General features: G+C 41.2%; 1 protein-coding gene across 1 annotated transcript in view; it reads right to left on the bottom strand.

The window, feature by feature from the left end:
• Positions 1-27,709, bottom strand: part of kiaa1109 (KIAA1109) — an 84,906-nt gene that overhangs the window by 14,993 nt on the left and 42,204 nt on the right. The window contains exons 46-75 of the mRNA XM_084382144.1: positions 23,141-23,325; positions 22,578-22,753; positions 21,863-22,460; positions 20,748-20,946; positions 19,621-19,884; positions 19,185-19,278; positions 17,987-18,037; positions 17,079-17,285; positions 16,307-16,542; positions 15,536-15,780; positions 15,332-15,437; positions 14,810-14,907; positions 14,513-14,701; positions 13,872-14,040; positions 13,304-13,515; positions 10,983-11,181; positions 10,738-10,797; positions 10,383-10,609; positions 9,861-10,037; positions 9,213-9,343; positions 8,632-8,755; positions 8,395-8,507; positions 7,801-7,891; positions 7,394-7,453; positions 4,548-4,816; positions 4,159-4,374; positions 3,708-3,888; positions 1,266-1,455; positions 779-940; positions 540-676 (exon numbers count right to left, since the gene is read on the bottom strand). Coding sequence (XP_084238270.1) covers positions 540-676; positions 779-940; positions 1,266-1,455; positions 3,708-3,888; positions 4,159-4,374; positions 4,548-4,816; positions 7,394-7,453; positions 7,801-7,891; positions 8,395-8,507; positions 8,632-8,755; positions 9,213-9,343; positions 9,861-10,037; positions 10,383-10,609; positions 10,738-10,797; positions 10,983-11,181; positions 13,304-13,515; positions 13,872-14,040; positions 14,513-14,701; positions 14,810-14,907; positions 15,332-15,437; positions 15,536-15,780; positions 16,307-16,542; positions 17,079-17,285; positions 17,987-18,037; positions 19,185-19,278; positions 19,621-19,884; positions 20,748-20,946; positions 21,863-22,460; positions 22,578-22,753; positions 23,141-23,325 — 5,366 coding nt within the window. The remainder of the gene's footprint in view (positions 1-539; positions 677-778; positions 941-1,265; positions 1,456-3,707; positions 3,889-4,158; positions 4,375-4,547; positions 4,817-7,393; positions 7,454-7,800; positions 7,892-8,394; positions 8,508-8,631; positions 8,756-9,212; positions 9,344-9,860; positions 10,038-10,382; positions 10,610-10,737; positions 10,798-10,982; positions 11,182-13,303; positions 13,516-13,871; positions 14,041-14,512; positions 14,702-14,809; positions 14,908-15,331; positions 15,438-15,535; positions 15,781-16,306; positions 16,543-17,078; positions 17,286-17,986; positions 18,038-19,184; positions 19,279-19,620; positions 19,885-20,747; positions 20,947-21,862; positions 22,461-22,577; positions 22,754-23,140; positions 23,326-27,709) is intronic.

The following is a 27,709-nucleotide window of genomic DNA, read 5'->3' as shown; positions in this document are numbered from 1 at the left end:
AATATCTCAAATCTGTGAGCACGGATTGCGAATCCGTGCTCACAGATTTCCACATCCATTTTTTTTTCTACCATGTGACCGTAGAGGGGCTCCGTAGATACAGACTGAATCACTGAGGAAATGAAACAGCGCGTCTTGTTCGAGAGGGAGGAGAGAGAAACTCAGGGCCCTGATGTGTTCATTGTAGTCTGAAATGCTCACACGTGCCACCTGGTGGTTGCTGGTGTGCACTGCAGCTAATGCAAAATCAGATGAATAAAATAAAAGTCGCCCCTCCTTTTCTGCCATGTTGTGGCACCATGTAACGCCGTGGTAATAGCGTCATCTGAAAGGAGAGACATCTGTTTTTTCTCAGCGTATTTGTTTAATATCGTTAACCTGTTTGTTATCTGTGTAGCCGGTAGCAGGTAATTATCAGTTATCGGTATCGGCTGAAATAAATCCTCATCTTGTATCACTTATTTTAGTAAAAAAAAAATTGTCAAAACAAAACAACAAAGATAGAAAAAATTTAACTATTACAGTGGGGTTGTAAGTACCTGGACTCTGACGTACACAACCACATCCACAGGGAAGGAGGAGTAGGCTGATGTGGACGAGGAAACCAGGGAGGTGGTGGATTCCTCCAGCTGCTCCGTATCAAACTGACCCATATCGTCCTCTTGGGAAGCCATAGCTGATGGAAAAAACAAACACATGAAGAGTTTGCAATAATATACTTTATTACCAGTCCTCTGAGAAGAGGGTTCGTAAATATCAGCAGGCACAACAAACAAACCTGCGTAGTTCCTTTCTACTGGAGTGATAGGAATGGTCTCCAGTGCTTTTTCAAGGAAGTCCAGCAGACAGGGGCTGATGACCATTTCCTCTGGCAGAGTCTGTAGGGCCACCCAGGCATACAGCTTGGCCGTCTTTACTCCTCCACTGCCTTTACCTTTGGCTGCAAAGACACATGGGAGTTTAAATCATCTGTGGCCTGGACTGTGTGTCAACACCACTTTTGAAAGTTCATCTCTAAAGCAATTTTTATAAAAATGGTCTTTGGCATCTTCCCCTCTGCAGCACACATCAATATGCATGAGCCTGTTTGATCAACGGCACCGTCTGGTTTCATGCTTTAAAATAGAGGATGATATCACACGCATTTGATTCGGTGGCTCCATGTTTGGATGTAAATCATCAGCTCAGAGAGGCGTGGCACACTAGTGTCAGTGGTTACAAATGGTGCTAGGGCATGCAATTTAAAACGAGGCGATGCTCAGTACCTGATGGAATAGGTGGGGGCGGGGGAGGTAGGAGCGAGTTAGTCTTGTTTTGGACAGCAGTGGGAGGGTTGGGAGGGCCGCTATCTTTCATACCATACAGCTTGGACTCTTTGGAGAGAGTGCGAGGGAGGGAGGATCCACGCGAGGCATTGGGCGACTCCGTCTTCAGTGTCTTGGAGTTGTAGTGCAACTGGGGGAGAGAAAAATAAGAAATCATTATTTAAGACCTTTCTGTTTTTGATTACCTTTGTGTTTTGGCTTTATTGAGTTGTCATATTTTACAGAATCATCAAGTTTTACACAATGCCCAAATCAGCTCAAACTCTGCTAATTGTGTACATCACTCAATAAAGACTTCATTACATTACAGTAGGGGATATTAGCCCATGAAGCAAACAAAAACAAAATCTCAACATATCTCTTTAGATCGTGCTAGAAATTATATGATATCTAACTTCTGTTGAGTTATGCCAACTCTTTTGGGCAGCGTACATGAGCGTTTATTTTTGCCAAGAATTTATTTTTTGGCAAAACATGATATGCGTTATGGCAGTTCCTGTCCTGACTCATAAATAGGCCTAAAATAAGGTTTTCTAAATGTAATCTTTGCCATCTCTTTGTATCTTTTCTGGCACTACAATAAACCAACTTTCCTTCTCTGATTTGAGCTCACATTTCCTGTGCCTCTGAATCACACAACTAACCCCATCCCACTGAGACGGCACCTGCTGGAGCCAATAAAAGTGTTTGAGATGAGCATGACTCCATTACGCCAAAATTAGTGCGTATATGCAGGATTTTTTAAACGAGCATAAAAAAACAACTAAAAATAGGTGATTGAGTCTTTCACATTGCCAGCTGCAAGTTTGCCTTTCTGTTTGTCACATTCGTCATCACGAACACACTGGTACTACAGGTAATAGGAGAAAACAGCAGATCATATCATCATACTACATCCAGAAGATGTTAGGCTTGTTTCAAAAAGTTTAAATCAGTAAAATTCTGAATTAGAGGCAACTCGCTTCTTTCTGATCTCTAGTGAGAGTTGTGCATGCACAATGCACTAGGCAGCTAAAAAGTCAGGCAGTGATACAGAAGCCACTGACAACGGTGGTTACTTTTTAAAATATCTCTTACTTTGGTCTCTCTTTCAAACTCAGCACTGCTCGACTGAATGATGTTCGAGCTCTGCTTGAACAGTGGCAGATGAAACAGTGTAACAATGGCCACATTTTATCGTGCCTGCCAAGGGGTGAAAATTAGCGTGTCCACCCATGTGTTGTGTTTCCATCACAGTAGATTGGAGCAGGAGCCAATTCTGGAGTGAATGGTAAATGGACTGTACTTGTATAGTGCCTTTCTAGTCTTCCCGACCACTCAAAGCGCTTTACAACACAAGTCAGAATTCACCCATTAATGCACACATTCATACACTGGTAACAGAGGCTACCATGCAAGGTGCCACCTGCTCATCAGCAGCGATAACCATTCATATACATACACCGGTGGAAGAATCACCAGGAGCAATCTGGGGTTCAATATCTTGCCCAAGGATACTTCAACATGTAGACTGTAGGGACCTGGAATTGGACCACCAACCTTCCAATTGGTGGGCAACTACTCTACCTCCTGAGCTACAGCCACCCCAATGAATGCTGATTCTGAACATTTACATTAATGATAAAAGTTAGATGTTTTTGAGTGTAAATGGTTTTTTTTGTCTAGTGTGACAGCGGTATCACACTCTATATGAGATGAGAACTGATCGATATACAATGAGAGAATAAGCAATGCGCCCAACAGGCAAAAGGTGAGACTATCCACATCTTTCACAAGTCTGCACATAAGTTTTATTAAGTGCTGTTTCTCTAATTTAACAGCAGAAAAATGTCATGTCTGTAGTGTATGTCTGGAGTAATGATGCTCTAAAAAAGATGATATTAAAGTGAAACTCTCGCTAAAATGCAACCTAGGCTTTTTTTGTGAAGGAACCCGAGTCAAACCTTCATGTCAAAGCATAATTACGACAAAAAGCCACTTTTAAGATTTACCGTACTTTCGTTTTCAGGTCAAAATAATTTTCAAATGTTCTCAATGCTTGTGTTCATGTGTAGCGACCATGGTGATACTACAAGCAAAGTTTCATGTTGTGTTTAGTCTTCTTAGTGTTTTAAAAATAGCGATTTTCATGCTACAGTACCGTAATGTTGCCCCTAGCATGCAATTGAAAATGATTTTGACCCGAAAACGAAAGTACGGTAAATCCTAAAAGTGTCTTTTTCGTCTAAATTATGCTTTAAGTTTGACTCAGGAAAAAAAAAAAGCCTAGGTTGCATTTTGGCGACAGTTTCACTTTAAGGATTGTAAGTGATTTTGTGGGTCTCACAAATAAACAAAGAAAAAAACAAGAAGGAGATAGTAAATGCTGAGGGAGACGCTGACCTTAACGTCTACTCCTGGAATATAGAAGACTGTGGTCTCCATGTCGTTGGATTTGGTCTGCAGGGACGAGGGACATTTCTTGCCCGCTAGGAGATGGGTGGTGGAGGTGTAGGTGGGCTGCAGCTTCTTCTTTTTGGGGGGAGACTCCTGGTCCAGACTCCTGAGGCTGCGCTCACAGCTCCTGTAAAACCCACAGGGAGAAGAGTCCCGTCATTCAAAGGTCTGCTTATGTCTTATTCTGTTTAGTTCCCTGAAAAAGAAAGTTTTATTCCTTGCTTTTGCCAAGGACAAAGTTTTATCCTGCAAATCATTTGAGTGGATTTCATAATATAGAGTTTAATTTGACTCTTTTCATGAATCACAGCAGAAGATGTGAGTGAGACATGAAATATTGTCTCTCTCTACAGGAGTTACAAAATTATCAGAGTAAGAATTGTGCCTTTAATCACACCTCCTGAGGGAAATGTCCTCATGCTCCGGCTGCTGAGTGGTGGGGTGAAGGACACACTTCCCACTGTCGATCTCCACACGGACATCAAGCTCAAAGTCAATGTTTCTTTCAGTAGTCGGGCCACTGAAGCCGCGGCCAGCGGGTGTGCTCGGCCAGCGCTCGCTGAACAGCTGACTCACAGCGGAGAACCCAGAGGACTTCCTGTGAGACGCTTGGCTGAGGAGAAAAGAAGAAAGGGATTGTTTAGTGAATGCTGGAAGTCGTCTAGCTTTATTCATAGTAGAGAAAATAAATCATAAAAGAAAAGCCTAACTTTGCTTCCTTTCATCTAATGTTCATCACAAGAATGTTTGAGCAGGAAAACCGAACATAACAAAAAGACGACTCACAAGGGCCTTCGGTAGCTTGGCGGTCTATCACGTTCAAACTCGTCCTCCTTTTCGGAGTCTTCAGAGGAGGAAGAGGATAGGTCGTCACGCCTCATATCGTCGTGCTGGAAGGGAAGTATGGGTGAGAAGACAGCGGGGGTGACGGGGGAATTGAAAGCCGATTGCTGGTCCTCGCTAACGGATGGAGAATGGAGATGATGGTGATTGTGAGGATGGGATGGCTCGTCGATGGTTACTGACAACAGGTCCACCTCTGTCTCCTCAGGAAACTTCAGAGAAGGACAGAGAGACAAACTCACAAAAGGGGAACATTTTCATGTTCCCATAGCTCTTCCTACTTAACAACGGGATGTCTTCAGTAGGAAGTTAGCCATGGAATCAAAACTGTGGAGGAGATAGTGTTCTGTTGATTGGACCATGATGGTCAATTGGTATTTTCTCTTTTTTAGTCTTTACTTAAATGCTGAAATCAAATCTCACAGCTCAGTCTAGATGTCGAGTTTTCTGATCAATAACAGAACACTACCAGCCATCAACTAATCTCACACAAGCTGCGAGTTCATGCACTTTCTTTGAGGAGAAATGAAAGACAGACAGCCTGAAACCAGGAAGAAGATGAAAACGAAAAGGTGAAACACTCTCAAGAGGGTAGAAATGGAAAAATGTTCAAGCCTTGCATCCTTAAAGACAGCTGGAAATAAGCTGGAATGTCAACAGTACCAACAGATCCCAGAGGCAGGTACTGACTGCTGTTTAATATTGATAGAAATGTTGTGAATGTTTGCTAACTGCATCTGAGACTAATCGGGATTAAGGTCTGTTCCAGGGGCATCACAACAACAACATTTGTCTTTCTTTGTCAGGTTTTGTTGTTTTCTTTTACTGACCACCTAAAGTCTTTTTAGGCAACAATGTAATGATGGACAACAAGTGTTTTAATAAATCAGAGGCAAAGTGGGTGGTTAAGGCCAAATGACCAGGGAAGGGAGCCATAAGTTGAGCATGTAGCCTTAGGTGAAGTCAGTCTGGGCCTGCCATTATTAAACAGTGAATACTGGAGGCTTTGTGCAGTGAAAAAAGATCTAATCATTCAGCAGGAAAATACCCCTGTAAATAGATTAAATCATAGGGCAAATAAAGTCAACAAAGCATTCGTAGATAAATAAAGTAATAACCTTCAACAACCCAGACCATTGCTTGGAAGAGTAAAGATTTCTTCACTGTTATTTACACACTTTTTAAAATCTTCACTTTAGCTGCTAACCAAAAGCGTTAGCACGCGACCTGTCTGAAGTGGGTTCACAAGCTCGATGTTGCAAATAATGTCTTTTCAAATCAATTTGAGATCTTGCAGCTGCTGGAGACTTGGAGAAGGCCATACAGGCTTATGGACCCATTCTGTGAGTGTCTTTTTTTTTTTTTTTTTAGAAAAACAAGGCCATCAAGGCTGTGAAGCTCAGAAATGTTTTGTCGACTACAAAATGTATCTCAATTTCCCATTACAAGGGGGTGAGTAGATAATGACTGAATTTTCATTATTGGGTTACATGAATAGGTGTTGTGGCAAAAATGCTTATCCCATTCATTTTGAGTGTGGGTAGTATGTTTAGGCTGTAGTAGTGCGGACCGCAGTGTTGTTGAAATAAACATTTGGATGAACACAACATCATGTCATGCTGCTGTGTTCCAGCACATACTGTAAGCAGTTGATCAGGCTGGCTGGTCAAACAGTTTCTCACTTTTACTAAATACCTAAAAAGACGCAATAACATAGCCCACTACTATGACACTTATGTTATAATAGAAGTTCTTCGGGTATTCTTATAAACGCTGGTTGACGTGACACATTTGGTGTCAGGGTGAAACAGAAAATGATTTATCGAAACATGCACAAACATTCAGAGGTTCACCAAATTGCTCTGAGTTTTTATAATGTTGCTCGGTGCCTCATACAACATTATGCTGCCAGCAGACTGCACCAGCGGATGAAGCCTCTCTGGAGTCGGAAACTGGGAGCTACCCAAGCGGAGTTCATGGACCAAACGATGATACTCTCTCATTTGTGTCTTCTCACATCACCACACAACCCTGCGCTTATCACAGCAATGCCTGATATGGTCTTACAGCCAAAGTCTCTGTCAGACTTTCAGGGAGGAAAGGAATTAAATGTCAGTTAGGTGTGGGGCGTGATGTGTCAAATTTGTCTAATTATTTTATCATAAACCTCTTTTGTTATGGTAATAACACCAGGTTATTTAATATCATACTTAATCTATAATCTTAGCCTAAACTAAAGTCGATCTAATATGTCAGAGTGAGAGAGGAATCAGTGTTGTGACAAACATCAGCAGTTCAGGGGCAAAATATATTAAGCTTGAAGAAAAGTTGATTTGGATTTTGATGCAGTTTCAAGACAGGATGAGAATGTGCAACTCAGGACTGATTAAACTATAAAACTGTATTTAGAGGCGAGTCTTAGTTTTGTGTAAGAAAATGAATTTCTCAAATCATGCTTGGGCTAGGATCAGAGACAAATTTCTATCTCACATCTCTAATAGAATGCCATTTGTAATTATCTGACTGTAGAATATAAATTTGAATTTACCACATCACTGACAGAGCAGGATTACAGTAAATCATCATGAAAATGAATATATTTACAATAAATATAAATGTTATAAACACAACATTAGTGTATATGTATTTAGCATCCTGTTTTGATTGTGCATGTTCAAAGAGCGATCAGCGCTGTCAAAATGATCACAGAGGAGAAGAGGAAACAGAGGTATTTGTTGGTGTTGGTTAGGTATTTTAATTTGTTAAATGGAATCTTTTCAACCATATACCTTGAATACCTCTCCTGGACTGACTGGTGCAAATGCAGAGTCCAAGGCCTGATTATTTATCTTCAAATGAACAAAAGAGTTATTCAAAATGAGCTCATCCAAAATGAAATCCTTGAAATCCCTCCCATGTCCACATGACATGAGTCGCAGTATAATGTGTAGTATTGAGAACAATTACAGTGACAAACATATAGAAATGGAGGATGACATGATGACCTGTCAACATGAAACAACACCAAGCTAAACATACCTACTTTATCATGGTCTTAGTTATCGATTTGGTTAAAAATAAAAGGTGTCAAGAGCAATGGTAAAGTCAAATCTGTAAAAAGCTAAAAGGTGTTGAAGTATTTATTCTATTTTGTCAGCGTTTAGGTTATTAAGGATATTTTTTAAAATAAATTTACCGCATCCTGGATGTTGAAGGTGACACGGGGTCCAGGAGAGGACGCATCCACACGCATGTCTGGTAAATCATCCACATCTCCTATTCTGGAACTATGAACACAGTCAAGTGACACAAAAAATTGCATGTGACACATAAATACAAATACTTAAAATTAAGAATATCGACACCTTATTGTTGGATTCAGGAAATGTTAACTTCACACTTATTAATCAAAGTACCAACTGTTACCCATCAGATTCATTTCCACTTACTCCGACTTATTTATCTTCCACGGACTTAATGTTTTTCCACTGGCACAGTAAAAGTGTGTCAACTGTTCTAATATCATTACTACATTAAACCGGAGATATCTCCATAATTACTATAAACAGATGAGACGACCACATTCTCTCCTCACTCTACATTCTAATCTGTGAGTCACTGCATTCTCTTTGCAAGTAGGTTAATGGGAAATGTGTTTCAAAAACATGTAGCAGTGGTGTGAGACGGCGGTAATTTGCTCGTGTATTTACAGTAAATGCCGCATGAAGAACTCTTAACAGTATAATTTTCATAATAATATGATACCAGGAAAAACAGGTTTTTTTTTTACCTCTGTCTGTCCATCCTTTTCAGAGGGGGTCGGCCTGCTACCGCCGAGATGCTCTTGGAGCGGTTGTAGCTCGGTTTGTAGCCAAGACCCCACTTATCCTTTAGAGAGGCAGCCTGGTGAGGAACAAACACAAAGTCACAAACAGGTTTCATAAATGTCCAAATCCATTTCAGAGTAATATTTAACTTCTTTGGCGACTAAAGTGCTATTTGGGGAGGTGAATATAGGAGCATTCACCCTCATGCTGGAGCGACGCAGTTTCTTCCGGACGTCTCTTCTGATGTCGTTAACGGCCACAGACTCGAGCTGCTGATAGCGCTGGATCTCCTGATTGATAGTGCCTTCACTGGCTCCCAATTTTCTGTAGTTACAAAATGAACAGCAGTGAATGAAAGATATTTCTTCACCAGCGTAACCATTTAGAATAGAGCGGCAATCAAGAGTCGATCAAAAGAAAATGAATTAGCAACTATTTTGATAATCAACTAATTGCTTTAATAATTTTTCATGCAAACATTTGCTACATCAGTATCCTTTAATGTAAGGATTAGCTGTTGTTTTTGTTGCTCTTGTTTTTCTTGGTCATTAATGATAGTAAATGGGATAAAGAATCTTTAAGTTTATGACTGTTGGCTGGACAAAAGAAGCTATTTGAAGATTTTGTATTTTTACATTTCATAGCTTAAATAATAAATTGTGAAAATAATCTGAAGAATAATCGATGATAAAAAATAATTGTTAGTTGCGGCCCTAATCGAGATCCATCAATATCACATCTGACAGGATCAGAATCAACAAATGACTAAGCGGAGTCTTACTTGAGGTCGTCGATGACCTTGGCTTGTTCGTTCAGCTCTCTGATATCCACCACCCTCTTGGTGAACTTCCTCCCACGAGCGTCAATCACTTGGTTCCCCATCGGTATCTGCCTTCTAGGGTCAATGGTCTCCTGTTGGGCCAAACAAATTTAAAAAAAAAAAACTGATGATGAAGTGAAACAAAACTACTGATTAAACCCAAAATTAATTCCTTCCACCAGGCAGCCACTGTATGATACATCCCAAATTTATTTGATTAGAGTTATTTTTTGTTATGATTCAATCAGAATAGGTTATATGTAGTCCGATCCAAACACCAGGTATCATTTAAAAAAAGAAATCACAAAACAAAACAAGCGACACCACCATCACCATTCCACTCAAAGTGCAAGAGGAGAAAATAAAAAAAACCTTGATTTGTTTCATTTCACCCATCATTGAAGCTCCCTGAGGAGGGCAGTGAAAGCAAATGCTAAGGGGCACTGTTTCCCATCATCATGCTATTTATTCAAAGCGTAAAACAGCATTGCTCAGCATTTTCCAATCCACAGCCTTCATTTTGATAAGTAGAGGTGACTGAGATGTAATGCTATCTTGCAAGTGATTTTGTCAGCCCAGAACAATTGAACACAGTGGGTGGCTACATACACAAGCCCAGGAGAGAGGTCTTTGGGACCTGGCACTGCTCGCCGGGAGGCGAGGCGATGGACAGTTTAAGTAGTCAGCTGGGACAGACACACTCTGAGGCCTGGGGCTGAGGCCCAGGATGTGGTTTACCAGGCGCTTCCTTAAAGTTAGCCGAGGGCTGAACTGGCTCTCTGGACTCTGTGAACAACGGCAGGGACAGGTGGATGGAGAGGTGGAAGAATGGACTACCTGCTGAAGCTTCACGGTTAATCAGCTGTGAACTCTTCAAATGTATTGAAGAGATATTAAAGGAATAGTTAAACATTTTGGGAAACATGCTTATTGGCTTTCTTGCAGAGAGCTAGATGAGAGGATTGACACTACTCTCAAATAAGTACAAAAACGAAAGAGCCAAAACTACAATTTGCGGTTCTACGAAGGGTTATGTGCCAGGGTAATTCTTTTTTCTTTTTTCTAAACTTCCAAATCTACAGAAATGAAATGTGTAACATGTACATATACATGAACCTGTTACTGACTGACCATGTGGATAGTGGCCGACATGGTGTCGGCTTCGTCCTCATCTGAAAGGTCTGCCATGTTTACAGAGTTCAGGTCTGCAATGTCGTCGATGTCCTCCTCGCCCGTCAGTGATGTAAGCGTGTTACCCAGCGCATTGAGGCGCTTGCCGATGTTGGGATCCATGTGAACGTCAATACCGCACATTTTCCAAAGCACATTTAGAGTCCAGGTACCAGCACTACTGCTCTCTGTTTTGAACAAGGAGGAGGGGGAAAAAAACAGCAGGGGAGGAATTCAATGCAAAATAATATTTTCAGACAGTTGTGTTTCATGCTTATTGATCTGTATTTGAGGTAGATTGGTAAAAACAACTTGCCTGCAGAGGGCTGCCCTGTGGTCCTGGAACATACTTCATATGTACCATCAGGGACTACACCTGTATACAGACCACACACAACAGCCAGACAATAATTCAGAGGACCGGCGTGAATAGAAATCCATTCTATCGACTGAATTCAGATCATTAATCACATGATAATAGGCCTATACAGTGCATCGTTTAAAATGTTTCTGTATTGTTGAGCATCTCTGAGACTCAGTTGAACAGATTACGTCACCCACAAGCATTCATGACCAGATCCCCTCGAACTTCAGGTTTCCAGTCGTCCCAGGAGGTCTCGAAGCCCTCGGCGAAGCGGATGCAGAAATTCTTGAAGTGGCCTTTGCTTACCAGGGATTCCGAAGAGCAGGCAGTGATCAGCGTGCTCTCGATGGTTAGGACCAGAGCTGAGCCGGTGTCAAAATCTATGCTGTGGTTGGCCTGGCAGAGGGGCAGGGAGAGGGGGTTATCCAGGCCTCAAGTGAAGGGGAAGTACATGGAAAAAGAACCCACTTCCAATTGTTTGGAAAAGGCAAAACCAACTTGTAACACTTCATTCTACAGGACTGTATATCTTCAGCTGACTTGAATTATGATCAGTTACTTCAGATGATTATGATCAACACATACGTTTTTCAAAAATTCTATGCTTTATCCCGTAATTATGCACCCATGAGTGAAATGTTAACAAGCTTTTCAGGTTGTGTTTCATTGCAGGAGAAAATGAATAATTAAATAAATAAATCGCCAAGATTACTTGAATTTCTGGCTTAACTCTGTACTGGCCCTGAAATAGGGGTCCGATTATTATTCCAATCATAACAAGAGGAAGGTTATGTTCTCCTCGTAATAACCATTGATCTTCTATAATTTTGACTTGGAACCAAATCAGACCGCAAATTGTGGAGCGATTACTGCAGGAATCCAGGTAATTTCCACTTCTTTCATGTTTAAAGAGTCTGTCGTTAGAATATCTAGTATTGTGTAAATGTCACACAATTTCATGGCAGCCTCTAAAAGATTAGCCTGAAAAATCTTTCCATTTCAGCAAGACACAAGCAAAACTCTGGACACCAACTTAAACAGAGGCATAACCTCTGTTTAGTGTGAAGTAATTACACATGCCCAAACACCTCAGACACCCGCTCAAGCTTCATTAGTTGTTATGCCAGCTTTGTGTGGGGAAACTTCATTGTTACAATGTGGTGCGACCTGCCATTTTTAAAAAAAAAAGACCACTTGTGATGCAGTGTACTTGTGTCATGAAAGAGTAAGTATCACAGTAAGTCATAGTCCCACAACAAGCAATCACAGGAGGTGTAATAAATTGCAGGTTACTTTTCGTGCTTTTTTATGGCGGCCTACTGATGTGCTGGCCCCAGCTTCAGAGTGGATGCCCTCCGTAGCTGGTGCTTGTCCTCTCTATGGAAATAAGTGTGACATAGCATCCGGTATATGTTGTCTCTGTGGACATGCTGAAAGTATAACAAGTGACATCCAGTGTTTCCCCTAAAAGTTTCTACTAGTGTGTAGGGGTGGTACGCATATCTTGACAGAAAAATACAATGATTAAAAACTGCGCTGTTAGCAGGTATTTCTGAATTATTTTACATATAAGAAAAACAATATAAAATTCTCAGTCTGAATACTGAAATGACACACAGTACATTACATCCACGTTATGCACTACTGCTGCTGAATAGAGTTATCATCATACAAAAAATTATTTTGTGGACAAAATTAGAAAAATAAAACATCACTTCCTCAAACAACCACCAACTGTATTGTATATTAAGTGTTTCCATTATATACAGGCCAGTCTGTGTGTGCATGCTCTGTAGTTGTGTATCGAATGAGCAATTTTTTGCTGTACATTACAGAAGTTCTGAAGGGGAATAAGGGTGTGTGATTTATTGACAGTCTCCCCACTAACAATTTAAGTATGGGTAACACTGAAATCAAGATCTATATCAGAGGAATTGTTCTTTTATGAAAGATAAAAGAACAAGATTGCTATTGTGTTTTTAGGCTAATAATAAAAACAAAATGAAAGCTGGGAACAGTGTGAGATTAATTGTTGCCAAGTGCTAATTGAGATGATTAAAATGTAATTTTCTTATCAACCGTTTGACAACAGAAGCCAGAAAAAAATATTCCTGTGGGCTTTTTATTTTTCTCTTTGCTTTAAATACAATTCGATTTAGAGACAAAAAATCTCTGAATAGTGTTGTCAATAGACAACGCTAAAAAAACTTATTTTAAAAAGAAAGATCTTGTGTGCATTTCATTTGCTGGATTGAAACAAAGTTATAAAATGAACCACAGTACTTAATGGCGACAAAATATGCTAAAACTTGTGAGAGGTTTTGGCTTGCTGATTACATTATTTGCATTAAAATTAAACTAAAAGTGATAATTTTAACTAAATGACCTTCGAGTCAACAGACCGCAAACCTGCTGTTGTTTCCATAATTAGAAACAACAATATACAAACTTCTGGATAAAATGTTACAGCTGTATAATATTGACAATGGACGACTACAATAAAGGGCATCAGGTTTACCTGGGATGAGCTGGTGATGGGCAGGCAAATGCCCAGGTCGTTGACGGTCAGCTGTAGGAAGAGGGTGCTGAAGGCCTGGACTGAGGTCTGCTGGATGCCTGGCAGCTTGTCCACCACCTCTTTGGTGGCCATATGGATGTCCTTATTGAGAGCCAGGCGCTGCTCATTCCAGTTGTCATACGCTGCTTTGTAATTCAGCCAGAAGAGCACAGCTGCAGGAGGGGACATGGGTGAGCAGAAAGAACTTCAAATTAAAGCCTGACTGTAAAACAAGTTGGGTTAGATTTGGAGACACCAAGTGTAGTTTGTGTGTGTGTGAAAATCATTTCATTGCAGAGCAGGCGCAATACTTAATGGAAACTGAAGGCTGCCTCATAATACAGAATATGCTGGTTCCTGCTGTGTTGAAACATTGCCTTTATTTAAAAATAACAGTCTTGTGCCAAATTGGTTTAGATTTTTCTTTCTTTTCGTTTATGATAGACAATAGTTAGAGAATGTTTTCATTAAAAATTTGAAGCTTTGTCGCATGATGTTGGATGTGATGAGGAGAAAAATGAGACTGAACCTCTGTCAAATGCCACCGGCTGGGCAAACACAATAGGCCTGTTGAGCGTGATAAGAACAGCCTCCTTGTCCGAGGATCCACTGATCTCCTCTTGCAGAGCATTCCGCAGACCGATCCGAGTTCGGAAGTACGCCACCTGGTGGAAGTCGGAGCCAGCCTCTTCATACACCTGTAAAGTTAGGGAGGAAGGGGTGTTGGACAGGGAACTACAATGATCCCAAAAAAAAATCCTCTCTCCTGGACACTGCCCAAAAATGGCATATCTCATGAACAGAAGAAGCTAGGAGCTTCACATAACTTCTGACGCAATCCAGAGAAATGTGTAAAATGTTAAATAATGTTAAAGTAAGTAAAAAAAAAAAAATAATTCAAGTTCAAGTTCTCAGTTTTTATGGGCTAATCTCCCTTTATATAATGTAGTCTTTATTGAGTGACAATCAATTAGGTAAGGTTGTGCTGATTCTGGGAATGTGTAGAAAAAATAGAAAGGTCCAAATTTGAGAGGTTAAAATGTGGATTCTGTAAGATTGTGTTTTGTGCTATATTGTGAAAGTTCCCGGAGCTTTCACAATATTAGGCAGGTGGTCATAATGTTATGCCTGGTTGGTGTATTTTGTAATTATGAGGTTAGTGATCCGTACTTGGTGCTTGACGATCTGTCCAAGAGCCAGGTTGAGATCCACTTGACATTTGCCAAACAGTTTAAGGTAACTGCTGCTGCCGCCGGGCTGAGCCTTACACTGGATCCTGTTGGATAGCTCCAGCTCGATGAGGCCCGTCTCAAAGCGGACAGCTCGCATAGAAGGAGTGGTGGCTGTCATCTGGATTCCCTGGGTAAAAGAAAATGGCATTCAGAAGAATTACTCAGAGCTTAACCGACACTCAGAAATACACAACAAATATCCTGCCACTTTGTCTTATGTGTGTTGATGAGTTACCTTGAACATGAGGCTGAGAGAATAAAGCAGAATTTTTGGCTTGTCCGCATCTGTTGAGGTGTCGTGCTCATTCCACAGTGGGATGGGTTGTTCTCCACCTGCATGAATAGAGAGTAAACAAGTCAAAATCAAAGTTTCAATCTGTGTGAAACAATAGATGTAGTGCAATATAGTTGGATAAAGTTGTCTATGAGTGTGTACCTCTTTATGTGTGAGCTCTAATATGTCCCACTGCAACTACATTTAAAGACCTGTCCCTACACTGTTTTCATTATTCCTTTATCCCAGCTCTCTCTATGTTGGGCTATTACATCTATCAAGCTTAGTGAGCTATAGGCTAATAGACTACTGTGGGGAATAGTCAGATGTTTAGGATTAGATTAACTTTATTGATCAGAGGGGAAAACTGGGCCATTACAGTCTCAATGAACAGGACATAGTTTTGTACAGGCCACAAACACGTGTAAAATATGTCTTACAATTTGTAAAGTGTAAGTGTGTGTGAGTCTTTGGGTACAGTACCTGAGACTTTCTGAATGACCTCATTGACCTCCTTCATGAAGACCTTCTGCAGAAAGACCAGGTGGTTGAGCAGGTCCGTGGTCAGGTTGTGCTCGAATGAACCAATCTGCACATCAGAAGGGACAATTTAAAAATCAACAAAAGGCTGTTCTCTTAATCCATCTCTGTGGCCAATTGTCCTGGCACACATCCAGAGCCTCTTACCTCAGCTACACAGCGCAGGTAGTTGCCTTGAAGATAGTTTCCTTGCTTTGCTGGGAAGTCGTCAGGAGCCCAGCCTTGGTCTGAGTGGCTCTCGTGGTCCTCCATGATGTACTCTCCTGACATGGTGACTGGGGGCAGGGTGAGGCTGGCTGATGGCGGCATAGTGGACATGTCCACCGGGGACACCTTTGACTGGAAGCAAAGCTTGTGGTTTGGCAACTCAAAGGTAAAACTTGTTTGTGCCCCTAAACGCAGAAGAAAAAAAGCATTATTATTATGACTTATACTTACACCAGAGAGACAAGGACATTTATTTATTCAATTTTTTCAATAAAATGACCTTTTAAAAAACTTTAAGGAGAACATCAGATGTGAAATCTATTTACTTACAAAACTAAAATAAAATAAAAAATATACAGGAAATGTCTTTAGTTTTAGTCTTTGTCAAACATGTATTGGTCAACATGTTTGTTGTTACTGGAATGTCTACATGACTGTGACCCCACTGCCTTCACAAAGTGTTGTGTTTGTATTGTAATACCTCTCCTGAACTTCTTAAATCTTGCCCCTGACAAATAACCTTATCTATAATTGAAAAAACCCTGGCTAAAACTAATGCTGAAATTACTAAAGCCTAAACTAAAAACCACATTTGTAAGCAATAAAAACGAAACTCAAATGAGCAAAACCCCCCCCCAAATACCTGAAACTAAACTGAATTGAAAACAAAAATATATATATCATATCATAATATCATATCTCCTCTCCCACCTGTCATGCCATGACTCTTCATGCGTCCCATTTTGTACTCAGCTTTCAGCGAGGGCAGCAGAGCGGCGCCAATAGTGATGCCGTCCATCATGGCACTGAACTTTAGGACGATGGGCTTCTTCTCCAGGCCTTCTGGGAGCTGAGGGAACTCAGTGGCTTCTACAGGGGTCTGGTTGATGCTAGATGCTTTGTCGGAGGGCTGAGGGATAGGAGTGTCCTCCCTATTAGGAGGCTGACTGTAAGTGGGGGAAAAAACACTCACTTAAGTCAGGATTTGCTCTTTATCGACACAAGGTTTTGAATTTGCAACTGTTGCTACATTAATGGCTCAACTGGATTTGGCGTCACATCAGTCCCAAAATTTAAGAGGCTAAACTTGTTTAGAAGCTGAAGTATACAATGAAAAACTGCTGCTTTGATTTAGAGCAGTGTGTGTGTTTGTGTGTTATATGCAGACTGTTGCAGACACTGGCTCATATTCCTCTGAATATCAAATTATAGAAAGGTTGTTTAATATCCTTTGTACAACTACAACTCTATAAATATATTACCATAATTCAGAAGATTACCGTGGAAAGAGACCTCACACAGGCTTTGAGAGCAATTAACTGGCAACAGTGTGGATGTACTACAGTAACCTGTTACTTTTGTACATCAAAGACTTCTTATGAGGATTTTATTAAGTAACCAGTATTTCAAATATGACGACATTGATTGTTGCATGACGGATTGATTTAGGATTTTAAATAGTGTACAGATAAAGTGGACGTACACATTGGAGGGCTGGCGGATGAGGTCTGAGATTTGTTTGGAGAGCTGGTGGGAGCTGCGGACCATCATGCTGTGCAGAGTAGCCGGGTGCTGGGGGATGTTGATCATGATGGCGCCCACTTTGAAGACGGCTGCATTATTGGTCTTTAGTCCTCGCTGGGCGCTGTACAAGGCCTGCGACTTGGCGATATTGCATTTGACCACAGTCCTGAAACACAGAGTCGACTGGAATGAGAAATTGTCTTTCATTTTTTTCAGGTGATGTGGAGTTTTGAATGGATGTGACACTTAAGTGGAATCACTGAGAGGACTTGAAACAATGAAACACCATGCAGACTGAGGACAGCATTAACTTTTCTGGGCACAGGTGAGCAATCGTAACTGTGACATATGTTCCACCATGAATGGATAAGGTCGTGATTTATACGCTATGACAGACAAATGCAAGGTCTTTCAAGCAGAAAACATTTTGGTATCCTGCTCCTCGTGGCAAATAAAACATTTTCTGCATTTTCCTAGGTGAATTTTGAGAGTGTTAATCTGATTTCTGTAAAATATGTAACACATATTCTGAAATATCAGACAAACTGCAAGATATTTCAATATTTTTTCAGATTGGACACATTAATAGAACAGTCAAGTATGAAGAGATTCACCAATAACTAAAAAATAAAACCAGTCAACTTTCTGCTCATGAAAACTACAGTAATGATAACCTTTAAGGTCTCAGTAACCAATGAAAGTGGCTTCACACACACAAACAGCTAACATCTGAACAAAGAGTCCTGAGAAACCGTTCACTGAAAATACACATGGGTGACAGGTGACTCAGACAAATGAAGGATGTGCAATCAAGGGCAGCTTTGAATTACTGATGCATGTGAGCCCTATATGGTAGTAATAACATACAGAAACTCTTGTTTAGCTGTGCTGGTAGGAGATGTTGGGAAATCCTCCAGTCTTTGCAAGTAGTTGGAAGAGAAAAACAAGGAATGTAAAAAAAAGAAGAAGAAGAGCAGAAGAAAGTGTGAAACAGTTCTGAGATAGTTTTTCCACAAGAAAGAACATTGAGGAGCCACTTTGATTAAAAGAAAAAATCTCAAACAGCTGCTGACGATCTGTTATGTGACAGACATCAAGCTTTAATTGTGACACATTTGCATTGGAGCCTGTTGTTAATTATCACCTAATCAATGCACTTGTCTGCACACTGCTTTCATTTAAAACAAACAAGCGTGCAGGGAAATATATGGAGTGTAGCACTACAATCATTCTTACACACATTTGAATGTTTTATACATCAGTAAAAATAACAAAGTGTAAAGTTGTCTGGCACAGACAAACTCAACACATGGGTGCAGTTTAGGGCACACAGTATGAAAATAGAATTAAGTCTCAGTTTTACTTTCACAGTGGGTGCATCTGTTAAGTGGAATGAGATGAAAAAAAAGCTTCTTATTGAAGCAGCAATATAAATTCAGGATTGAATCAAAGCAGCGTGCACATACATCAGCCTGTCTGAATGTATGACTACAGGGCTTGTAAACTGATTAGGTGATTGCTTATGTTTTGAGGAAACTGCTCGCAGTAAACACAAGAACTGCTGCTAAAATTACCTGGCTGAAAGCAGGTTGTAATTGTCTCTCTTTGTTTGTTTTTTTACAAATGTACTTGTAAAGCATTCACGTGCAAGTGCTCTTGCTGTGTTTTTATGCAAGTCAGAGAGTATTCGTCTTTGAATGTGCTCTGTATTTTTATACACAGAATCATAAAAAAGTTTACATAACCAATTTAACAAAGTTGTAATACTTTGGAGCTGAGAAGATCTTTCTGACCACTGTTAAAATCAAATAGCTGTTTTCTTACGTAACACAACAATAAAAGAACATTGAATTAAAATACTCATATTGTTAAAATTAAAACATTTTTTTTAGCATTACCGATGTCAAACTTCATCCAGCAATCCATATACTCTGTTATGCTATTCAAAGCAATTTCTTTCAAAAACAAGACATAAAAACCTTCATATCTAAGAATCTTTTTTGTTTTGAAATAATTGTTAAATCGCTTCCCTAATAAGCAGAAGCTGAAGTAAACGTGTACTTACTGGATGTCGGGTGTTATGCCCTCCAGCAGAACAATGTTTACCCCTCCTATGTGAGCCGATGCACACGTCTCAGTCATTTTCTGGTGCAGGATGTCTGTGGATACATGAAAGGAAAATCAAACTAAACAAGGTTTTACCTACCAAGAATCACACTCTGTTTTTGCAACAATAAATAGATTATATGTTGTGAAAGGAATCAATCATTTAATCAAGACATAACAGTGTCATTTTGGAAATGTATATCTTCAAAAAAGAGAAGAATAGATGCTAAATTTCAGGCCAAAAACTGTAAATGTTATGACTACAATTTAAATTATCCATTAGACAGGTGTTGATGCTTGGTTGATGTCAGGCCTTTCCTACAGTATCACAACTAACCAAGTTAAAATACATAGTAAAAAGCGAATAAAACACACTAACAAGAACTGGGTCTCACCTTTCATCTTCTCCTTCAGGGTGAAACTACCATGGATCTTTTTTAGCTCAGCCTCCATGGTCAGCCCACCAATATCGGCCTCCAGGTGTGTGCGGTTCACCATGCCGATTCCAAACACTATGAGCGTGACATGCTGGGGCTCCGAGCTCACCAGGCTCCGCCGCCGGCCGCCTGCACCGAGGGGCTTGTTGGGTGTGGCGGGATCCTGTTGCTCGTTCTCAAAGATTACTTTGCAGAGTGGCTCTGAGGGCCGACGTCCACCTTCTGCAGTACACATATAGAAGACATTTTCAGTATAACACAAATCAAACGTCAACCATTGTAGGTGAAATAAAAGATTGCAAATGTTAACAGCTTTTGCGCATCATTGTCAAAACTCAAATGCTGCTCAAATACTCAAATACTTGCTTTAACTGCAAGTTCAGCTGGAAGACGTGCCCGCTTTAAAAAAATGTTGCGTAAAATGTAATGCAAGTTTTAGACCCTTAGGAACTCACGCACTGCAGCAGCAAAAGGTACTATCAGGATAAACTGACTAGAAATCAACAAATAACACAGTAGGTATGACATATGGCACAGCAGCTGCACAGCATTGACTTATTGTAGATAGGTAGATTTGTATGGGAAGGAGACATACAATGTCATGAGAAAAATGTGTAATGTCTGCAGTGTAACTATAAATGAAATGCAAAAGAAAAAAAACGAAAGTAAATGTATGATTAATCTATCTGAAAGTCAGCAGCCTCATTACAGTAACCCTAGGAAAAAGTATACATAAATCACGACTATAACTACGAACTTGATTCTTCAATAATCTCCAATGTAATTGTAAACTGAGTTGAGATGAGATTTCACACTTTCTTTAATGAGGCTCCAGATAAATAAAGCGGTTATAGAGAAACAAATGCCTAGAGTATAGTTGTCAGAAGAGAATAAAGATGCGAGGTTTGTAGGGCTGAGCAGAGTGCAAATGGGAAATCAAAAAAGTACAGCAATATGTTAAAGAAATAATGTGTGGGAGGATGGTATTAAAAGTTAAAACTGCAAAGTAAAGCAGAAAGGAAATGCTTCGGTGGGATAAACGATGAAAATTAGAAGCTGGTTGACTGCTAGAAGCGGAGTCCCACCTGTGAGGCAGTTCTCTGGGGAGCTTTTCTCCAGGATTCCAGTGGGATCGGAGATGAGCGAGTAGAAGTTGAGCAGCTTGTACATGTTCTGCCAACATTCTGCCGATGGCTCGCTCTGCTCCGACACCGTGATGGAGTCAGAGTCATCCATCTGGATGGCCATGTGATCTGCCACGTCGCGGGAACCTTTTCTCGACACCTGAAGATGTTGCACCATGAAAACAAATAGAAATTACACATCATGCATCATATCCTGAAGGATAAATAAACAGCCTGGGCCATTGCCTTGTATTACTGTTTACTGTAACAGTATAGTTACACATCTGTACACTGTCATGACAGTGTACAGATAACAGCATCTGTGAGACGACAGCAGCTTCTCCTGTCATTATTTCAGGATACATGAAAGTTAATTCTGTTATTTCGGTAGAGAGAGCTTTCTATATGCCCTGGTTTGGATTATATGTCTCTCTGATAAATCTTGTATCAATAAAAGTGCTTTACTTCAGAAAATGAATGTCCTTGTGATAAATCAAGCCGAACAGGTCTGCAGATAAGATATTTACCTTTTTCAAAGTTTTGCCTGAAAACTGTGGACTGTATAAACTACTTTCTTACAAAAAGCTGACACTGTGTTTCCCTTAATGCTGTCTGAAATTATCTACTGGCTCCCTCTAGGGTTTGTGTACAGAAAATGACAGCTTCAGAATGAATTTTGTGATTTTATAGCTCATATTTCAAAGTCTGGACAGGTATGCCACTGGGGAATATTAAAGACCTTTTCTATATCATTTGAGCCAGATCCTAAGTAAAGTCTTGAAGCTGAAACCAGCTGTTCCAAGTTGTAGATTAAAACAGGCAATTGAATCTGAAATGTCTCATTTTGGGTGCTCAAACTGTGAACATGAAAACATAACATTTCCGAAATGTGGGATTGGAAGTATTTTCCTATTGCAACATTTGCCAATATCAATATCGGACAGAAAACAAATTTGTACCCATTTAGAGTGTTTATGCTCTTGAGGCTCTTTTTACTCAATGAAATCACTTCTTGAAAAGTGTAGTTTTGAAGATGACTCCTCAAAAGCATAAAAGAATATCCTTTATATTGTTACCTTAGAGGTGCGTCGTTCTGAGCGTCCGAGGGAACTGCGTCCTCGAGGCTCCCTTCTCCCGAGCGTATCCATGCCTGATGGAGGCCCATTAGCTTGTAAACCCCCAGTGACGCCTGTTCCTCCTCCACCTGCTCCTCCTCCCCCTCCACCCACCCCTCTCTTGCTCTTCAGGGTTTGGGTTCCACTGCGTCCCGCCCCATTGAGGCTGCCCCTGGAGCTGCGGCTGAAGTCGGAGGACCTGAAGTGGCGGTATGGCCGGGCCTTGAAGGTGGGCGTTGGGGAGGCTGAGCCGGCAGTGTAGCGGCTCAGCTTGATGTCGGTCTGCGTGGCCTTGATGTCGTCGATCATTGTGCTGAACTGGTGGATGAGGCGCACCAGGGCCATGTCAACACGCTGGCTGATGGCCTGGCAGGCTGTGGTGAAGTCACAGTGGAATGTGTTATAGTGGCGGCGGTTGAGGTCATGGAAGGAGAGCGGCGCTGCCGTGGGGCCCTGTGGGGCACTGGTTGACTTCTCCATCACCACTGCGTTCAGGCTGAATGTCTCAATCAGTAGCGCGGGTTTGAACTCCAGTGGAGGGAGGTTCACCATGCCTTGTCTACAGATAGATGGAGGAAGACGAGGACGGTTATCTGTGTATTTAGACATTCTTTACTTATATTCTCTAATTCTAATCATTTTTTATTGTTGTAACATTCATACGATTTGTTTTTACCTCCTGGATCTTTTGTTTTTCCGCTCTTTGGAGGTGTCAGAGTCTACGATGTCCGCTCTGAGACACTCGAGGTTGCCAGAAAAAGACAGATGTTCACCAAAATACATCTTGTAACTAAGAGGAGTGGTGTCTTGGGCCTGGATGCCTGTGTAGCTCAGCAAAGGCTTGAAAACAACCTGAGGGTGGAAAATAGATATCAAGGGACAAGATGAAAAATGTTTTTTTGGGGGGTTTTTTCAGAGAAGATGAGTTTACTGAGCTTTGATCCTTGCAGATAGAGCTCCTGACACTGACAACTGGCATTAGGATAAACATGAATATATCATTTGGAAATGGATGTATTAATGTATTAATTCCTAAGATTTCCCGTTTCCACAATATGGTAAATGTCAACACAAATAAGAACCCAATTTAAAACCACTTCTACAACCACAAATTCATAGAGGTCATGACTTAGAAAGAGCCTCATACACCATGTTAATCTCCTGCCTAATGTGTGTTTAGTCAGAAAGCACAATTATTCAACAAATGACAAAACATTTAGACAGATGTTATCACAGCACCTGAGCATCAGCCAGTTGAACAGCAGCCGGACACTGGTTGCCCTCCTCAATATCTGCCATGTCGTCCTGGCTGGTGCTGTGCTGGGAGTGCTGGGAGTGGGTCCCATCCAGGGTGTTCTGGTCACTGGACAGCACTGTATTGAAGTCTGATGCAGAGGGGATTGTGGGCAGGTTACATGTCCCACCTAAGAAAGAGAGGTTAGGGATACATGGGGTGTGAGAGCAGACAGGTCCTTGGAGAATATGTTGACACTAGAGCATGTGAGCAAAGCAGCAGCTAAGAGGCAATATGTTACTTAATCACAAGTAGCAGTGAGTGGAGCTCCTCATTACAAATTATGCTAAACTGAATTAAATAGAGAACAACAATCACATTACAGGGGGTGTTTTGCACAGTCTGGAGCAGCCACATCACTTTCATTTCATTTGTTTGTGAGGCAGTGCTAATTTGCTGTGTTGTCACTGACTGACACCTGAGTGAGTAGATAAAGACAAAACTCATCGTCTCAGGCACATATCCAGCATTCACACAGATAATTGAACCCACACAGTCGGAAGTGCTCTGAATGTCAAATTCATCCTTTCAGAGATCCAAGTGGGTGAGTCCGGATAATACAATATGACTAAGGGAGGGGAAACAAACTGAGTGCAGCTGTTTGTAACTCAGGAGATGAGTGGGAGTGCAGAGAAACAGAAGGTGGGAAAGAGGGAGGGAGGGACAAAATATCAGCTGGCTAACATGCTCTGGTTCTCACAGAATGTTTGGCAGGAAGGCAACAGTGAGAAAACAGCATGACTTTGTCCATCAATCACAGCAGCACCACTGCAGGCCTGCAGCACAGTTACAAGGGAGTCTACAGACTTTACTAAATTACCACTGACACTGAGATCAAACACATTTTATGTCACTGAGCACAAATTTTAACAACATGTCAGCGGGCTGCTTTACTAGATGACCACTAATAACCTTTGAGATGCACAGATTTAGGTATCTGTACTGGTAGTGGAAAAGAAAAGTGGCATTGGTGCATTCTATCCAACTGTATACTGCACTAATAGATGCATACTGCATTGATACTCTATATTTGTATCATAATGTATATCTGTATTAATACTGCATATTTGCATGTCGTCAGGGCTCCTGAGTGCACCCATTTAGTCGAATTTTGAGACCATTTTTGGGGACTAGCATTTTTAACTATGAGCATCCCCCTGCAATTAGCAAAATTGCCCCAGTGATTTTGTTTTTTAAAATCATCATATATCATGTGAAACACCAGTATCACACCTGTATTCCAGTAAGAAACAGTGTACATTTGTTGTTATCAATAATATCTGGTTTAACGAGGTGCTGCAGCCGCCCTTACATGGAAAATGACTTTCTCTTAAAGTACTATTTCACTTTTTGACATTTTCCTTGAAAATCAAACAGCACATTGTTTTTTTCTGTAAATTGTTTATTCATTACCAAAACATTTATCAGTAATACGGTTAATATTGAAAAAATGCAATGTGTTGCAATGCATGTCAATTTTAGTGCTGCTCCTAAATTTTGTGCTGGTGCTCAAATTTTTTGTAAGGAGCACCAGTGCTATTAGAGGAAAATGTTAGTCTGGAGCTCTGACTGTACATTGTACTGTTCATCTGTATATTTATTTTTATCTTAGTATGCTTATTGTTTCTACTATTTGTGTACTTTTTATATTTTTAACTTATACGTTATGTTTCACTCTTAAACAGCATTCAGAATGGAAGGCAAAGGAAGAATTTAATTGGACAGGGAAACTTGTTTCTTAACTGTCATATGATAATAAACCCTTTGACTTGACTTCTAATTTACAGGCTACTACTCTTTTTTTTTGTTATGGAATGAGTGGAACACATACTACTTTGTCACAAAAAAAAATATTCATGAAGTGTGGTTCAATAATAAATTTTTTAAAGGTCTTCTGAAAATGTGACCAAATGTGCAGGTACAAAAATATACATACAGTAATTCTAATATTTGGTTAAATGTCCCTTTGCCATTTTCACCTCAATAAGGTGCTTCTGATAGCCATCCACAAGCTTCTGGTGGTCTTCTGGCTGAATTTTTTACCACTCCTCTTGACAAATTCAATGGAGTTCAACGACATTTGTTAGCTTCCTGGCACTGACTTGTGTCGTCAGCACAGTCCAGATGTTGTCAACTCCTTCTTCGATATTCCATTTACTTTCTTTAGAGCAACAGATCCACTGGCAGCAAAACACAGCATAATACTACCACCACCATGCTTGACAGTACAGTAGGTATGGTGTTCTCTGGGTTAAAGGCCTCACGTTCTCGCCTCCAAACATATTGCTGGTCACTGTTGCCAAACAACACATTTTTTTTTTCATCTAACTACAGAGTTTTTCTCCAAAAGGTTTTCTTTGTCCATGTGTTCAGCAGAAAACTTCCATTGAGCTGTAAGGTGCCGCGTCTGGAGCAAGGGCTTCTTTCTTGCACGGCAGCCTCTCAGCCCGTGGCGATGGAAAACTTTAGGTTATTTGCATAACCCTGGTTCTCTTAGTAGCATGAGTAAGTGTCTCACTATGGCACTATGGGCAACGCCCCTGCGTGCCCCTCAACAGAAGCTCTTTTATACATTATGCCAGCCCATAGGCTGGCCCTGATGACGTGAATGTCGTAGGGGCCACCAGCCCTTCCCTATATAAAAGGGCCGACATGCTGTCATTCATCATTCAAAATTTTTAGCCCACCTCTTCCTCGCTTCACACCAGCAAGGACGGTGGTCTGGTGAGACACTCACTCATACTACTTAGAGAACCGGTTCTCTTTCACAGCATTCGTTTCGTTTCTAACTATGGGATATACTGACTCCCGGATTGCTTAAGAGCCCATTACTGGAAACAGCCCTGATAGTAGACTTATTCTGGTGAATAATCCCTGTTCCCAGATACCCCTACACTCAACACTGCCTGAGCTAAAGAGGGTGCTGTAATATCCAGGCTGTAGAACCAAGCAAAAGTCAGAGGTGAAGACCGGCTAGCTGCTGATGATGCCAGTCCCCTAGTAGAGTGTGCACGCAGACTCCTGGAGGTTGTGAGCCTCCAATAGTGTAAGCAAGTGCAATGGCCCCCACTATCTATTGGGACACTCTCTGTTTCGAGACTGGTCTTCCCTTATGAAGTTTAGCCCAGAACTCATCAGATCTTCTGAAATTTGCTGTCCTGTCCACATATATCCGCAGAGCCCGGACTGTACACAAGGTGTGTAGCTGTTCCTACTATGCAGAAGTAAATGGCGAAGGGTTGAAAGCTTTCAGCTCTATAGGTATGCAGGGACCCATAACTTTAGAAATAAAAGCTGGGTTAGGATGATGTCGCACACTCAAACCATCAGGTGCAATTTTCATGCAAGCATTATTCACAGACAAAGCATGCATTTCCCCCACCCTCTTAGCAGAGGTCAGGGCCATCAGTAATGCCCTTTTTAAGGACACCATTTTCATGTCCACCTGTTCCAGTGGTTCAAAGGCTGCCTGTGAGATAGCCTTCAGGACTGTTGGCAGATCCCAGGATGGTGCCATTGACCTTACTGAGGGTAACTTCCTCCGTGCCCCCTTCATAAACAGACACACCAGCGGGTGTTGTCCCATTTTGTGGCCATCAAAGCCCACATGGCAAGCTGAAAAAGCTGCCAAATGCTCTGCCCTTTTCTAGTAAACTCTGCAAAAACGACAAGACTGTCAATACAGAGCACTGAAAAGGAATGACATTATCAGGTCTGCACCAATCCTTAAACACTCGCCACTTGATGGGGCTCTAGCACTCTGAATTGTATCAATTACATTCTGAGGTGTCAGATTGGACCTCTCTGGGGCCAAACCCGAAGAGCCAGTCTCTCTGGGTGAGGGTGGAATACTTCCCCACGCGCCTGTGTCAGCAGATCCCTGCAGAGTGGTAAAGGGGCTGGCTGACCACACAGGAGCTGTACTATGTCCGCCAACCAGTGCTTTCCTGTCCATCGCGGGGCTATCAAGATAAGTGATAGGCCTTCTTCTCGGACTCTCGCCAGAGTGGGAGATATCAAGGCGATTGGAGGAAATACATCTAGCAGAACCCGTGGCCACTTGTGTGCCAACACATCCACTCCCAGAGGAGCTGTCTGATTGTGGCGAGATTAAAACCTGGAACACTGAGCGTTCTTCCGAGACGCAAAGAGGTCTATCTCCGCCTGACCATAATTCTCCCAGATTATTTTTATCACCTCTGGGGGCAACTTCCACTCTGCATAAAGCGGGTCGCCCTCGAGAGCAAATCTGCCCCATAGTTCATCACCCCTAGTACGTGAGTTGCTCTCAGAAACTAAAAATTGGCATAGCTCCATATAATCAGTCTGTGTGCTAGTGTGTTTCATCTGGCAGACCTGAGCCCTCCATTTGTTGATGTATGCCACCACTGTAGTGTTTGACCAGACTAATACATGGTGGCCCCCTAGAAAAAAGGAAGAAAGTGTAGTAGGACCAGACCCACAGCCATTTGTTCCAGATAATTTATGTGAATTGTGTGGTGGTGATGTTCCAC

Source organism: Pagrus pagrus, assembly GCF_965226575.1.
Source record: "Pagrus pagrus genome assembly, chromosome: 18".
In the NCBI taxonomy this organism is placed as follows: Eukaryota; Metazoa; Chordata; class Actinopteri; order Spariformes; family Sparidae; genus Pagrus; species Pagrus pagrus.
The sequence above is the reverse complement of the archived record's forward strand: the minus strand, read 5'-3'. Positions and strand labels throughout refer to the sequence as shown.